The sequence below is a fragment of the Anabrus simplex genome, chromosome 1 (genome assembly GCF_040414725.1).
Source record: "Anabrus simplex isolate iqAnaSimp1 chromosome 1, ASM4041472v1, whole genome shotgun sequence".
Lineage (NCBI taxonomy): Eukaryota > Metazoa > Arthropoda > Insecta > Orthoptera > Tettigoniidae > Anabrus > Anabrus simplex.
The window spans coordinates 1639743725-1639759097 of record NC_090265.1 but is presented as its reverse complement, the minus strand read 5'-3'; the positions used below and the strand labels follow the sequence as shown (position 1 = coordinate 1639759097).

The 15373-nt window shown below is 38.2% G+C and overlaps 1 protein-coding gene across 2 annotated transcripts in view; it reads left to right on the top strand.

The window, feature by feature from the left end:
• Nucleotides 1-15373, top strand: part of Upf1 (Upf1 RNA helicase) — a 232129-nt gene that overhangs the window by 190187 nt on the left and 26569 nt on the right. For both annotated transcript variants that reach the window (XR_010858658.2, XM_067138359.2), the window contains exon 14: nt 2910-3165. Coding sequence is in view for 1 of the 2 variants with exons in the window: in XM_067138359.2 (XP_066994460.1) it covers nt 2910-3165 (256 nt within the window). In the remaining variant the exon portion in view is untranslated. The remainder of the gene's footprint in view (nt 1-2909; nt 3166-15373) is intronic.

The window sequence follows — 15373 nt, the reverse complement described above, 5'->3', positions numbered from 1 at the left end:
ATCATGCATTTTTTTTTTTTTCGTTTTGTTTCATATTAGTGAGCTTTATAAAAACATTAGCCTTAGGCGCAGATTGCAATACATTTTTTCTACCATAATGTATTGAAATATGTCTACTTAATTCGTTTCATGGTGCTCAATTTAAACTTTAATGCAATTGAATAATATTAATGAAATCTGGGCTTAAACATAACAATATATTAAAAATAATAGACTGATTTCTAGCTTTCTCGTATTTCAGACCGCCAATGCAGGGTGCAAACATGTTTTGCCTTTTAAAATGTTGTATGATCTGATAATCTTATTACAAACTATCCACTTCATTGCCGTATCGATAATGTAAGATAAGAAAATATTTCCACCTAATTGATACCTTTCTTTTATTTTGCCTTTGGCAATTTATAAAATCATTAAGAATAATAGGACAGGTTTCAATCGCTTTGCGATCATCATCAGCTGCATACACAAAAGCTTAGATAAAATAGCATAAAACAATCGCATAGTTAAATCTTTGTTGATTTTAAAAACTAACGTTAGTAAAGGACGGTATGGGTTGGAGGGGAGGGGGGGGAGGACAGTTGTTACAAGGACGTCAAACTTAAAAATGAATTTAAAATACTATCTATGAGCTAAAATATCTTTGGTATCATTTTAAGTTCTGAAGGCTTAATAAAATCACTTAACTAAAAAATTTGGTGTTGTGATCCTGAATGTTTTTTGCTGAAATATGTTTCTTCTTTGCTTGACTTCTAGTTTTCTTCCTCATCACTTTGTACTGTATTATGAAGGCTGAACCTCTTGTCTATCCTTTTCTAAGTGGAAAGGGTGTATCCGCTGTTGGTTGAATTGAGAATTGTATTCATAAACGTATCAAGTTGGATAGCTTGTTGTACGATCTGTAACCAGCAGAAAGAAATATGCATCTATTAGTTGAAATCACCTGGGGAAGTGTTGTCTAAGGAAATTGTTTAGAATGATGGAAATTGATTGAGAAATTTTGAACTTACCCCTGTCCAATTCACTTCCTTTACTTCCCGTGATTACGAGTGTGGGTCTGATTCTACTGTCTGCGACCTTGTGTAATAGGGGTGTGATGTGGTCTGTATGCTAGCTTGATCGATCGAAACATGTCTTGTTATTCTTAAGGATTTTATAAATTGCCAAAGGCAAAATAAAAGAAAGGTATCGATTGGGTGGAAATATTTTCCTATATTGATTAGATCTGATGATCTTAGCAAACTTAGTGCTTAAAGGTACGTATTCACAAATGTTTGATAAGTGAATCAAGGACAATAGAATATGAATAACTGCTAAACATGTATGTTCAGAAAATTAATATGAAAGTAATAATAAAGAAAGCATAAAATTCTAGGAATATATTGTACACCTTTTAAATTAGTCAAATTTAACAAGGCAAATTTGATCAAATTAGGCACTTAATTTCTATTTTTGCTGTTGTCTACAGACTACCGCAGCGTCAAGGTCACACAGTAGGCTCAGTACTTCCATGTTGGATGGTAAAAGGAAGTCGTATCAGTCGGTTGACGTCCAGCAGCAGTGGCTTGTAGATATACCAATAAACATGTGCAATAATGAAGTCTATGTAACCGGGCAAGTTGGCCGTGTGGTTAGGGGCGCGCAGCTGTGAGCTTGCATTCGGGTCATAGTGGGTTCGATCCCCACTGCCGGCAGCCCTGAAAATGGTTTTCCGTTATTTTCCATTTTCACACCAGGCAAATGCTGGGGCTGTACCTTAATTAAGGCACGGTCGCTTCCTTCCCATTCCTAAGCCTTTCCTATCCCATTGTCGCCATAAGACCTATCTGTGTCGGTGCGACGTAAAACAAATGCAAAAGTCTATGTGATGGTCAACTTTAGACTGTTAGACAGTAATAGTTCAGGTCACGTTAACCTTATTTTCCGTTGAGAGAGAGAGAGAGAGAGATATTGTGCATACAGAGCGAGCTGGCTGTGTGGTTAAGGGCGCGCAGCTGTTAGCTTGCATTCAGGAGATTGTGGATTCGAACCCCACTGTCGGCAGCCTTGTAGATAGTTTTCTGCGATTTCCCATTTTCACACCAGGCAAATGCTGGGACTGTACCTTAAGGCCACAGAAGCTTCCTTCTCATTCCTAGCCCTTTCCTATCGCATACTCACCGTAAGACCTATTCATGTCAGTGTGATGTGGAGCCAGTTGGAAAAAAAAAAATGTGTTTGTGCACTTTCTTTTTATATGAGCAAATTTGGCTTTCACAGAAATGCTTTCCTTTTTAGGACTGGCTTCTACTTTGCATTATTGCAAGTTACTTTACTGTCCAAATAGCACAATTTGCCCTACTGAGGTTTTTTTTTAAATCTTATGGTTCTAGACTGACTTATCACCAAAGTACATTCCATTGCAGTCATTTTCCTGTACCTTCCACTAGTACCCAATCTTCAGGACTCTTACGGGCTACTCAATGTGTTTTATCGCTCTAATTTCAGAATGACCCAATAAAAAACACACACAATCAACCACCTCTGAAACAGACATTAGTGATTATATCCCTTTATATTGGGGGGAAAATTGGATCAAATCCAATCAAGCGCTGACCCTAATAAATCCAAATGGTCAGAACTCATTGTTATAAAATTGTTACTCTTGTTCCAGAAAGTAAGAATGTTTCAATTAACTCCTGTGCTACTCATTCAAAATATATGTATTTGCCTGAAAGTGCATATAAAAGTATTGAGGCTAAAAGTTAGTATATGAACTTTTAAGGACATGTACTGTACTGTATTTACTTAAAACAAATACCTTGATTATGTCCAGTATAACATTCATTCATAAGTAAACCTGTTGAACAGTTGTTTGTTTTTTTCAAAAATTTTGTTTGGAGAATTAATTTTGTTTCTTTCTTTTATCTTAGCAACCTCTGTGGAACCACCTTCTTAATTTCTACAAGGAGCAAAAAGTGCTTGTTGAAGGACCCCTCAATAATTTGAAGGAATCAATGATTCAGTTTTCAAAGCCCAAGAAGCTTATTAATACTGCTAATCCTGGTACTCACTTCATGTCAACTTCAGTATATGATGCGCGAGAAGCCCTTGTTCCTGGTAGTGTTTATGACCGGTCCAGCCACATGAATGGAACTCATACTCCTGGACACTTCTTCCCTCGACCATGTAAGTTTGAATTATTTTTTTTTTTAGAACATGGTTGGTTTCCTAAGACCATTATTGAAAGTAGAATGAAGTTATGTTCATTGTAATCTTGAGCATTTCTTTTTTAAACAATCTGTTTCATACTCAGCATATGTTATATTCAAACTTCTGATGACTACATTGACAAATTCCTGCATAAAATGTGCCTGCACAAATTGCATTTATGGGTAACAATATATGTAAGGGATGAGGATGAAGTAACATTGACAGAAACAGCAAATGGGAAAACATTTGTCATTATTTATTTACTCGCAGCAGTTGTGCATGGTGGGTTTGGCAAAGTTTTCGTGTTTGTCCATTTAATCTCATGTCTGCGACATTCCAACAGTTCAGCTCCAGCAGATATGATACTGCACTAAATCAAGTGATCCTTGGCAAATGCATCGCTGGTTTGAGGTTCCCCTTCATGGTTTAAGGTGTTTTTTTTTTGTAAAATTTCTAAAACACAATACACTTAAAAAAGAAGTTGCTGAAGAAAAAAGTTACGAACCATTACGTCAGGAAATTTTTGATCTGAAAATGAGCCATTATAAGCAATTATAAAAAGCAGGAAGAGTGAAAATGTTTTGATAAGGATGAAGTAATATTGACAGCAACAGCAAATAGAAATTTTTCATGATTTGTTAACCCTTAGGTGTTGTATAAGTTTGGCTGGTTGTGTAACTCTACTTGTATCTATCTTTCTGGAAAGTGTATTATCTGTTCTTGTTGATGTCTTTATACTAATCTGGCCGAGTGAGGGAATGAGCAAGCCTCTTCTATCAACACGAGGCTTGTTCGTACATTTAAGTCGATCCATTATTATTCAGCTGCTGACATGCTGGGCCTAACACTCTTTCTCTTATGGTGAAGTACCTTAACCTTTGTTGTCCTCTACCAGCATGCAAGGCAGCATGTTGCAACCATATTTGACCAGAGTACTGGGTTGCCGTCTCCACCGTACTGAAGTCCATCTTCTCCACTCTTGATGTCATCGAGGTCTTCATTTGTAACCTTGACCTGGGACCCTTGCCAGATATTTATTACACACTGGTCAGTGTACGGGACTCTCATGGGGAGGGTTGCCTCTCCCTGAAGTAGGGCTGCCTCTGTAGAGGGCTCCTTCCTGTTGGTTACCCAAGACTTCAACTTCAGCTGAAATAAAGTACAACCCATGATATTGTAAATACTGGAAAAGCAGAATTCATAGGTATGCTTCTCTTCGTTATTCTCACAGGCATGACAAAATCATATTTTTGGTTTTAATTCTTATAGAATTTTGTTTATACATAAAAGATTGACAATCAGATCAAATAATAATGTTAGTCACATAAAAGTCTAATAGATGTTTTGATCCTGTTAGGTCAACTTCAGCCACTTACATTGGAATTCAAAAATAATAAAAAGTACTGTAATAATAATGGGATCTTTTATGGGGCATGATATGTTGACGATATTGTTGCCATTATCGATCAGAGAATTGTCAACAGTTAAAGGGATGCCTTTTATAGCATGATCTATTGAGCTATTAAAACCATTATCTAACAAATAGATGAATATTGTTACTTGGGTTGTAAAATAACAAACAAAGCCAGAAATAAGGAAGACATAAAATGCAGACTAGCACAAGCAAAGGTGGCCTTTCTTAACGAAATAAGTTTGCTCACTTTGAACATTGATATAGGAATTAAAGATGTTTTTGAAGACTTTTGATCTGGAGCATGGCATTGTATGGAAGTGGAACATGGATAACTAGCTCAGAAAGGAGAATTGAAGCTTTTGAAATGTGAGGTTACAGAAAAATGCTGAAGGTAAGATGGATAGATTGAATCGCGAATGAAGAGATACTGAATCGAGTTGGTGAGAGAAAATCGATTTGGCTAAATTTGACCAGAAGGAGAGATAGAATGATAGCCTGCATCTTAAGACACCCAGGACTTATGCAGTTGCATACCTACCAAGTATTCCAGTTTTTCTTTAAAATGTACAAATTTTGAGTGTGTTTTACGGTTGTACGGATGAACAGCATTATTGTACGGATTTTGAATATCCATGCTTGTTTTTGCTTTCTGCGGTCAAATCGGATATGTTTGAATTTCGATAGCAGCTGGTAATACGAGATGCAGTGTTCGAAATTCGACCGATAAATGTATCGATAATCACATTATCGATTATTACTGTGCTTTTGTCACCTGTTTGACCTCAACGGTATTTCATTCACTGACGTTCCCAAACAAGTAGCAGGCTGTGATTTTGAAGAAAAGAAATCAATGTAAATTAACAGGCTGCGAATTTATATATAACAAATTTAGTAACTGCGTCGTGCTCCATAGCAGCTGAAAGCTTTTGTTTGTGTGTGGGTGTAACATTGTTGGTAGTTATGAAACTCGTGGAATTGTGTGACGAATTTGTAAGCAATGTAGTATTTTGAGTGGTCCTTGTAATGAGTTCAACTAAGAAACGATATTATCAATCTTTTAGGGAGGCATATTCTGCTGAATTTCCTTTTATATGATCATGGAAAGGCGAAACATTCACATTCTGTTCCGTGTGTTCGTGTGATATAATAGTTTCTCATGGAGGAAGAACAGAATTAGTAAATTACATTCAAGCTGTTGAACACATCTCCTATACAAAATTTAAAGATGGCAGTTAGAAAATTCTTTTTTACCTCTTCTGGAGCCGACCTTGATATAGTAAGAGCGAAATGCTTGTTCACTTCATCTTTAATTGAACATAATATCCCATTAGCTGATTCCGATCATGCTGGTTCTCTGTTTAGGAAAATGTTTCCAGGTTCAGAAATTGCAGAAAATATATATATGGCTGTGGTCATATGAAAACCACACACATTTTGGAAGAAATAGCTATGGATTCAAGAAGTGAACACGTTGGTTACATACGTGAACCATTTTCTTTAGCTACAGATGGGAGCAATAATAGTAATGCCATAGTGAGTAGAAGGTAAAAGTGTGATCTCTCCCCTAGTTCATCAGTTCCTGTGCTAGGCTGCTCTCCCAGCAGTAAATGAGCTTGAGCATATTAATAAAAGACAATTATTGCATACAAAATATTATGCTTTTGCTTACCATTCCAGAAATCAGTTGTCATATAGGGTGCATAGCTTCCAGGGAGACTTTGTGGTCTTAGAAGATTTCAGTTCCATTCTCATCTGTACATACATACATAATCATTATAGACTGTTATGCCATTCAACGTTCAGTCTGCAAGCCTCTGTGAATTTACTAAACGTCGCCACAATCCTCGATTTGCAACTAGTGTTGTGGCCTCATTTAGTTCTATACCTCTTATCTTTAAATGGTTAGAAACTGAGTCTAACCATCATCGTCTTGGTCTACCTCTACTTCTCTTACCCTCCATAGCAGAGTCCATTATTCTCCTAGGTAACCTGTCCTCCTCCATTCGCCTCACATGACCCCACCACCGAAGCTGGTTTATGCATACAGCTTCATCCATCGAGTTCATTCCTAAATTAGCCTTTATCTCCTCATTCAGAGTACCATCCTGCCATTGTTCCCACCTGTTTGTACCAGCAATCATTCTTGCTACTTTCATGTCTGTTACTTCTAACTTATGAATAAGATATCCTGAGTCCACCCAGCTTTCGCTCCCGTAAAGCAAAGTTGGTCTAAAAACAGACCGATGTAAAGATAGTTTCGTCTGGGAGCTGACTTCCTTCTTACAGAATACTGTTGATTGCGACTGCGAGCTCACTGTATTAGCTTTACGACACCTAGATTCAATCTCACTATATTACCATCCTGGAAGAACACACGACCTAAATACTTGAAATTATCGACCTGTTCTAGCTTTGTATCACCAATCTGACATTCAGTTCTGTTTAATTTCTTACCTGCTGACATCAATTAAGTCTTCGAGAGGCTAATTTTCATACCATACTCACTACACCTATTTTCAAGTTCCAAGATATTAGACTGCAGGATTTTGGCACAATCTGCCATTAAGACCAAGTCGTCAGCACAGGCCAGGCTGCTTACTACATTTCCACCTAACTGAATCCCTCCCTGCCATTTTATACCTTCCAGTAGATGATCCATCTAAACTACAAACAGCAAAGGTGAAAGATTACAGCCTTGTCTAACCCCTGTAAGTACCCTGAACCAAGAACTCATTCTACCATCAATTCTTACTGAAGCCCAATTGTCAACATAAATGCCTTTGATTGATTTTAATAATCTACCTTTAATTCCATAGTCCCCCAATATAGCAAACATCTTTTCCCTCGGTACCCTGTCATATGCTTTCTCTAGATCTACGAAACATAAACACAACTGCCTATTCCTCTCGTAGCATTTTTCAGTTATCTGCCACATACTGAAAATCTGATCCTTGTCAGCCTCTCTTTGGTCTGAAACCACACTGGTTTTCATCCAACTTCCTCTCGACTGATCGCACCTTTGCCTGGTATACTAATCAATGATGGTGGTGGTGGTGGTGATTATTGTTTTAAGAGGAAGTACAACTAGGCAACCATCCTCTATATAACACTAATCAGAGAGAAAAAATGGAAGGGATCCGACACTTCGAAAAATGAAGATATCGGTCAAAGAAAGACAAGGGCCACGAAGGGTGGGGAAATGAGACTCCCTAGCCCTCGCAAACCTAATAGCGTCGGGGTCGGAAAAGAACAAGAGTTGACCAAGGGAGGTCGGATAGGATAGGTGAAAGTGAGGGGCCTGGCACAAGTAAGTGGAAGCAATGCCAGGACTCAGCTAAGGGCCCCGTGGTCGCCAACCCACGCTCCAAAGTTCAGAGCCCCTGAGGCCCCTTTTAGTCGCCTCTTACGACAGGCAGGGGTTACCGTGGGTGTTATTCTACCGCCCCCACCCACAGGGGGATACTAATCAATGAGATACCTCGATAGTTGTTGCAATCCTTCCTGTTCCCTTGCTTATAGATAGGTGCAATTATTGCTTTTGTCCAATCTGAAGGTACCTTACAAACACTCCATGCGAATCTTACTACTCTATGAAGCCATTTCATCCCTGCCTTCCCACTATACTTCACCATTTCAGGTCTAATTTCATCCATTCCTGCTGCTTTATGACAATGGAGTTTATTTACCATCTTTTCCACCTCCTCAAACGTAATTTCACCAACATCATTTTCCTCCTCCCCATGAGCTTGGCTCTTCGCAACACCACCAGGATGACTTCCTTTTACCTTGAGATGTTCAAAATATTCCCTCCACCTCTTCAGTGATTCCCTGGGATCTAATATGAGTTCACCTGAATTACTCAAAACACTGTCCATTTCCTTTTTCCCTCCCTTCCTAAGATTCTTTATTACGGTCCAGAAAGTTTTCCTTGTTGCTTGACCTAGTCTTTCCAGGTTATTACCAAAATCTTCCCACGACTTCTTTCTGGATTCAACAACTATTTGTTTTGCTCTGTTTCTTTCATCTACGTACAAATCCCTGTCTGCCTCGGCCCTTGTTCGGAGCCATTTCTGATAAGCCTTCTTTTTACGTTTACAAGCTGCTCTCACTTCATCATTCCACCAAGATGTTCTCCTTTTCCCATCTTTACACACAGTTGTTCCTAGGCATTCCCTTGCTGTTTCTACTACAGCATCCCTGTATGCCACCCATTCACTTTCTATATCCTGAATCTGCTTACTGTCTACTATTTAAAGTTAAGAAATTCATTTTGGTCGGTATTGAGTCTAGATTTACACTATAAATTGAGGATAATTATGTCCACCTTTTCAATACAAATACAATGTGACGTCATTAACACGTCACGAATTTATTACTATTCAAAAAATTGGAACCGGTTTCGGCATTATTTGTATGCCATCATCAGCCATAGGAAACTTTGTGACAAGGCTTAAGTACAATATTAACATGACTTACAACATACATATATATAAAAATTGAACATATTCTTACATAACTATTAAAAATTTGGTGTACTCAATAAAACTTAAGATTAAAATTGGTAGCATACTATATGCGACATACTATGACTTATTTCTTCTATACAATTTTTTTTTACTAAAGTTAAAGCTTTTGTCAAGTTTTTTATAAATGCTCAATTAGCATTTTGTAATATTTATAAAAAAGTTGACAAAAGCTTTAACTTTAGTAAAAAAAAAAATTGTATAGAAGAAATAAGTCATAGTATGTCGCATATAGTATGCTACCAATTTTAATCTTAAGTTTTATTGAGTACACCAAATTTTTAATAGTTATGTAAGAATATGTTCAATTTTTATATATATGTATGTTGTAAGTCATGTTAATATTGTACTTAAGCCTTGTCACAAAATTTTCCCATGGCTGATGATGGCATACAAATATGCCAAAACCGGTCCCAATTTTTTTGAATAGTAATAAATTCGTGATGTGTTAATGATGTCACATTGTATTTGTATTGAAAAGGTGGACATAATTATCCTCAATTTATAGTGTATTACTGTCTACTGTTCGAAACTTCTCACTAATCATATCCATGTACTTCTAATTTCCTCGTCCTGGAGATTTTCTACCCTTATTCATTTGCGGACAGACTTCACTTTCTCTACCCTAGACCTAGAGATACTTAGTTCACTACAGATCAGATAGTGGTCTGTATGGGATTTTTTGAGCGATTAGGCGACTCAGTATGTGTAATGTGTTTCCGTAGTATCTGATTTTCGCACTGAGCAAATCACAGAAGTAGTACGTTACCTGTATTCATAGTTTGTAAATTATTGTTTACCGTGAACGTTGGCTACGCGGTATGTGTAATGTGTTTCCGTGGTTTCTGATTTTTGCACTTAGCCAATCATAGAAGTCGTACGTTACCTATATTCATATTTTGTAAATTATCGTTTACAGAGCGACTTGGCTACACAGTATATGTAATGTGTGTTTCCGTAGTTTTCTGATTTTCACACTTTCACATCCTTAGAAGTAACATTTACTCTGCTCCCCTAGGGCTGAAGTTTCCCCTACAAGAGTTAGTCAAGAAGGTTAGATACACAACAGCTTAGCGCACATGTCTAGACACGGCTAAAGACCCCCGTAATTTCGCCAGTGCAGACATAACAACAGCACAGATTGCTCGGTTCGTACCTAAGGCAAGGGTGCCCCTGGGGGATCTTTACTCTGCTCGACCCCAACCACCCCGGAATAGTGTCCTACAAGAGTTAGCCAAGGTAGGTTACGTAGACAACAACTTAGCATACATCATAACTAGACTCGGCTAAAGACCCCTAGATCACTAACCCATCCTCTCGCAAGTCAGGTACCCCTTTTAGTAGCCTCTGTCGACAGTATTCCGTAAGATGACATCCTACTATATTGTCTAAAAGTGTCAAAGGTCGTAATGCGTAGCCAGAGTTAGATTGTGCGCGGCGACTATCTTGCCCATTAGACCCTGGGCCAGAAGCGGTCTTTTCTCCTCGGAAAACTCGTACATTCCTAACAGATTTCCTGAATTCGAAGTCGGTTAAGAGATAGTCTATTATGGATCTGCTACCCCTAGCCTCCCATGTGTAGCGGTGAATAGCTTTATGCTTGAAGAATGTATTCGTAACTGCTAAACCCATACTAACACAGAAGTCCAGCAAACGCTTCCCATTCCCATTAGCTTCCATATCTTCCCCACATTTACCAATCACCCTTTCATATCCTTCAGTTCTATTTCCAACTCTCGCATTGAAATCGCCCATTAGCACTGTTCTATCCTTGCTGTTGACCCTGACCACGATGTCACTCAATGCTTCATAAAACTTGTCAACTTCATCCTCATCTGCACTCTCACATGGTGAATACACGGAGACAATTCTAGTCCTGATTCCTCCAACTGACAAATCTACCCAAATCATTCGCTCATTTACGTGCCTAACAGAAACTATGTTGCGTGCAATGGTACTCCTGATAAAGAGCCCTACCCCAGACTCTGCCCTTCCCTTTCTAACACCCGTCAAGTACACTTTATAATCTACCTCTTCCTCGTTATCTCCCCTTACCTGAATATCACTTGCCTAGCACATCCAGATGCATCCTCTTTGCTGACTCAGCCAGTTCTACTTTCTTTCTTCCATAAGCCCCATTAATATTGATAGCTCCCCATCGAATTCTATTTCGTTCGCCAAGTTGTTTCCAAGGAGTCCCTCACCTGTCAAATGGGAGTGGAACTCCGTTACTCCCATAGATCCGAGGCTTGCTTAAAATGTTCTGAGGACGGTAAATTCATGAAGCAGGATGCTACCCTACTTGCACATAGTCCAAGTGAGGATCTCTCCTCTAACGGGTTATGTTAAAAAATAAAATCGACACTTTATATAATGTAACTCAGGTTTAGGGAAAATGTCTGCAACATGTTCATCGCAGCATCCTAATTCTTTTGAAGTAATAGTGGTACTGTGTAAACTTTCCAAACACTTGTGAAATATATCGCCCCATAGACTATGTTCACAGGAGAGATTTTGTTCCACCACACTTTCAACTTGCACAAACACATTATAAACTGCTCTTGAAGGATGGGTGAGCAAAGTCCTGTCAATGCTGTGTTTATAGTCCCTAATAAATGTGAGGGTTACAGCAATTTTTTTCTGTAGGCTTTCCTTGAAGAAGGCTGACACATTTGACACTTCGTGACCTTGAATACGTTGCGTACTATATGCAATCTTCAGCAAGACTGTGGCTATCACTGTTAAGTAGGCTTAAATTGTTCTCCCAGTCTGATAGGAGGTCATCCATGCTCTCAGTGAAGTAGAGTGCTTGCCTTAATTTATTTTATGCTTTTTTACTACAGCCGTATTTGTCTCTTCTGTCTTCTTAGCCAATCTTCTCATTTCATTGACGAATGATGTCAATATCAGTTCAAATTTGAGCTCACAATTACTACCTGATGACAGGGCAAGTTTTATTGGAACATAGACTGCAACATGTGTAAATTCAGAAAATCTATTGTTGAAGGGTGATCGCCACAACTTCATGAGCGTAGTATACCAAAGTTCCATTCTAGTGGATTTTGATTAAATTTCGCTATGACCCAATATCTGAATCCAGTATTCCATAAATATTGGGACACCTGTATGATGCTCTCAGTTGTTACTCTTTTAATGAGTTGGTATTAAACTGAACCCCTTCTCTTAGTTTTACTTCGTAAAATATGAGAATTCCCGTGTGATTGTTTTCGCTCTTCTCATCACAGAAATTGTTCTCATTAGCACTAATGGCATGGGCGTTCACCACGTATGGGCTCTTAAGACCTTTAACTAATTTTCGCAGATGAGCCTCCGAAAAAGGGGGTAGCATGTCATGCCTTAAACAGTGTATATAGTCCTTGGGTGATTTAATATTAAATAAGAGACTATCTAAAAGAAATTCATTGTCATATATCCCTTTCTTCTTTCTTAGCTGACTTTAGCATGGTATCAATCACCTTTTGCTTTCTGCTTAATGTTGGCTCACTAAAATAATTTGACTCTAATTTTGGAATCTTGTAGTTTTTCTGGCAGCAAAATCCTAGCATTTGCTATTTTCAGTTTATTACGCATAGTCATTATATTATGTCCCTATCTCTTTAGTTTGTTTGTAAGTGAACTTATTGTCTTTTTGGCTGTGTCTGAACCTCTCATTTCTTTTAGCACACTCAGATAAAGCATTGAAATTTAATTTGTGGTGAGGCCTATGTGATTTGTCTCTTGAACTTTCCCCCATCTTCGGAGGCTGTCCTTTACCGGGTTCATTTAGTTTAATTGTTTCAAGATATTGTGGCAAATTGGGGAATATGTGAGGGACAGTGCCAGTTTTCAGTTTCCATCTATCTCTAGGAATTTCTACACGTTTGCCTTGTATTACAAATGAATCTGATTTAACTTTCATCAGAAAAATGTGAATCTCACACATAACACTTATCAGAAACCTTTTTGTCTTTTCTGGGAATTGCCTTTTCCCATTTTGAAAATTCTGCTTCATTTTTAGGTGGTGTGAAGAAGTGTTTACATTTTGTAGTTTTATAGCTAGACTTACAGCCTGGAACGAAGCAAGTAGTCATTTTTCCTCCTCGGTATGTTTGTTTTATAAGTTCAGCACTATGTTTATATAAATAAATGAATACCATCCCCAAATCACACGCTCTCCACTTCCACTTAACAAGAATGCAAGCCACTTAAGTTTTTGTCCTCACAGAACACCACTACCAAACATAAACATATTACAACTACAGATCCCAACCCTCAGATAGTAACGGTGCTGCCCCTAGCGGACGATTCATCACAGTCCTCGTACTAGCCAACAGGGAGCAACTTAAGAGCTCACACTTTCTCTTCCACTCGTTATGGTAATGCTAAGCTTTACCCTATTGTCGTCACTTGTTTTGTGACAAAGCAGGAAAAGATAGTTGGCTCAGTGTTGCCTGTCCCAGCCTTGGTGGGTGATTCAACAGAACGTAATATTTGTAATTTTGTAACTTCACTGTTAGTGTTACAAAATACAAATTCAACATGTATTTGTCTTGTATTAATATTGTTTGTAATCTCCCTCCTTGCCATCCTTATTCGCTATGTCTCAAGACTTTGTGACACATGCGCGTGTTCTTAAAATTTTTCAGCTTTCGGATCTTCTGGATTTCTCTTTTTGAAAATTGGCAGGTATGCAGTGTGTTTCCGAGGAAAGTGTAGTCAGAAAGTACAGTAGGGATAGACCAACGTATGAATATGACAAGCAGATTTAGAGCAGATGTTCGATGCAAGAGTTATGTAGGAATGAAAAGGTTAACACGTGATAGGGTGGCACGGAGAGCTGCATTAAAACTGTCTATGGACTGATTCAAACATCTAATAAAATTTACAAAAGAAATATAAGACATATATACAGGGTGTATAATTCAAAGACTTCATAGCAGAGTACCAAGGCATAGGAGCTCAGAAGTGGTGACAGCAAGTGCATTGCCCGCAATGGTGAGCAAACGTAGTAGTCTCAAAGAAGTGGCATAGAAACTAAACTGAACTTACCAGTTATTGGAAAATTGAACAAATAAAGCGAACAGAGTTCTCTCCAGAAATTTTCATCACCCAGGTGGCAGGAATGAGAAGCCGGGTGAGGAGTACTGCATAAAAAATGAATATGATATAATCTAAATTCATTCCTCTCAGGGCATTAATAATAATAATAATAATAATAATAATAAATGTATGGTCTCAGCTACTGTGTGCAAGCATTTCAGTTTGACACCATCTGGCTACTTGCTCATCAGTTTCGACGTTCCAGTTTACTTTGGATCTACTACATAGTAAACGGAATCTCTCTTGGGCATCTATCGCTGAGTTTTAGAGAATTTTCTTGGGTACACAGCAAATGTGTTACCAGAGATTTTTTACATTATTACAAGATATAAATATAAATTTCATTTTGGTCCATGGTGCACCAAATAAAAAAATCCACCTTTCTACCACAATCTTTTTATTTATTCTACACTATGAAAACCTACAACCTGTTTTCCAGTCAATGATCGGGTCAGGGATGGGATGGATGAAGCCCCACAACATGTGGCGAGGATAGGAATTGTGCCGGCTGCAGAGGTCTGTCGCACTCCTCTGGGGCTATGATTGACTGACAGATGAAATGAAATGATAGTGGGGAGTGTTGCTGGAATAAACATGACAGGGAAAACTGGAGTACCTGGAGAAAAACCTGTCCCGCCTCCGCTTTGTCCAGCACAAATCTCACATGGAGTGACCGGGATTTGAACCACGGTATCCAGCGGTGAGGGCCGGCGCGCTGCCGTCTGAGCCATGGAGCCTCTATTCTACATTGTTATACTTTAATACAGGACATGTTTTGTCCTGTTTTTTGACAGCCTGAGCCATGTTTTCTTGTTATAGATTGAAATTGATACAGAGAACAAGGATCCATCAAACATTACATAATCGGTAATACTTAAAATGTCCTGTCCATGACAAAGAGAGTAGTGAAAATTCCAATAGGTCTTGTGAAACTTATCTTCCAATTATGTATGACATATTGTTTGTTAGAACTAGTTATTTATACGTCGCACTTGTGCTCGTGTTTTAAAAATCTTCAACAGTCTAGTATATTAAAAATCTTCTTTTGACCAAAATTGTAACATAAATGAGCACTATTAAAACCAGGAAAACTTCTGTAGCCTACTTGTTATGAGGTGGAAAGGGAATTCCTTATTGTTGCGCAAAA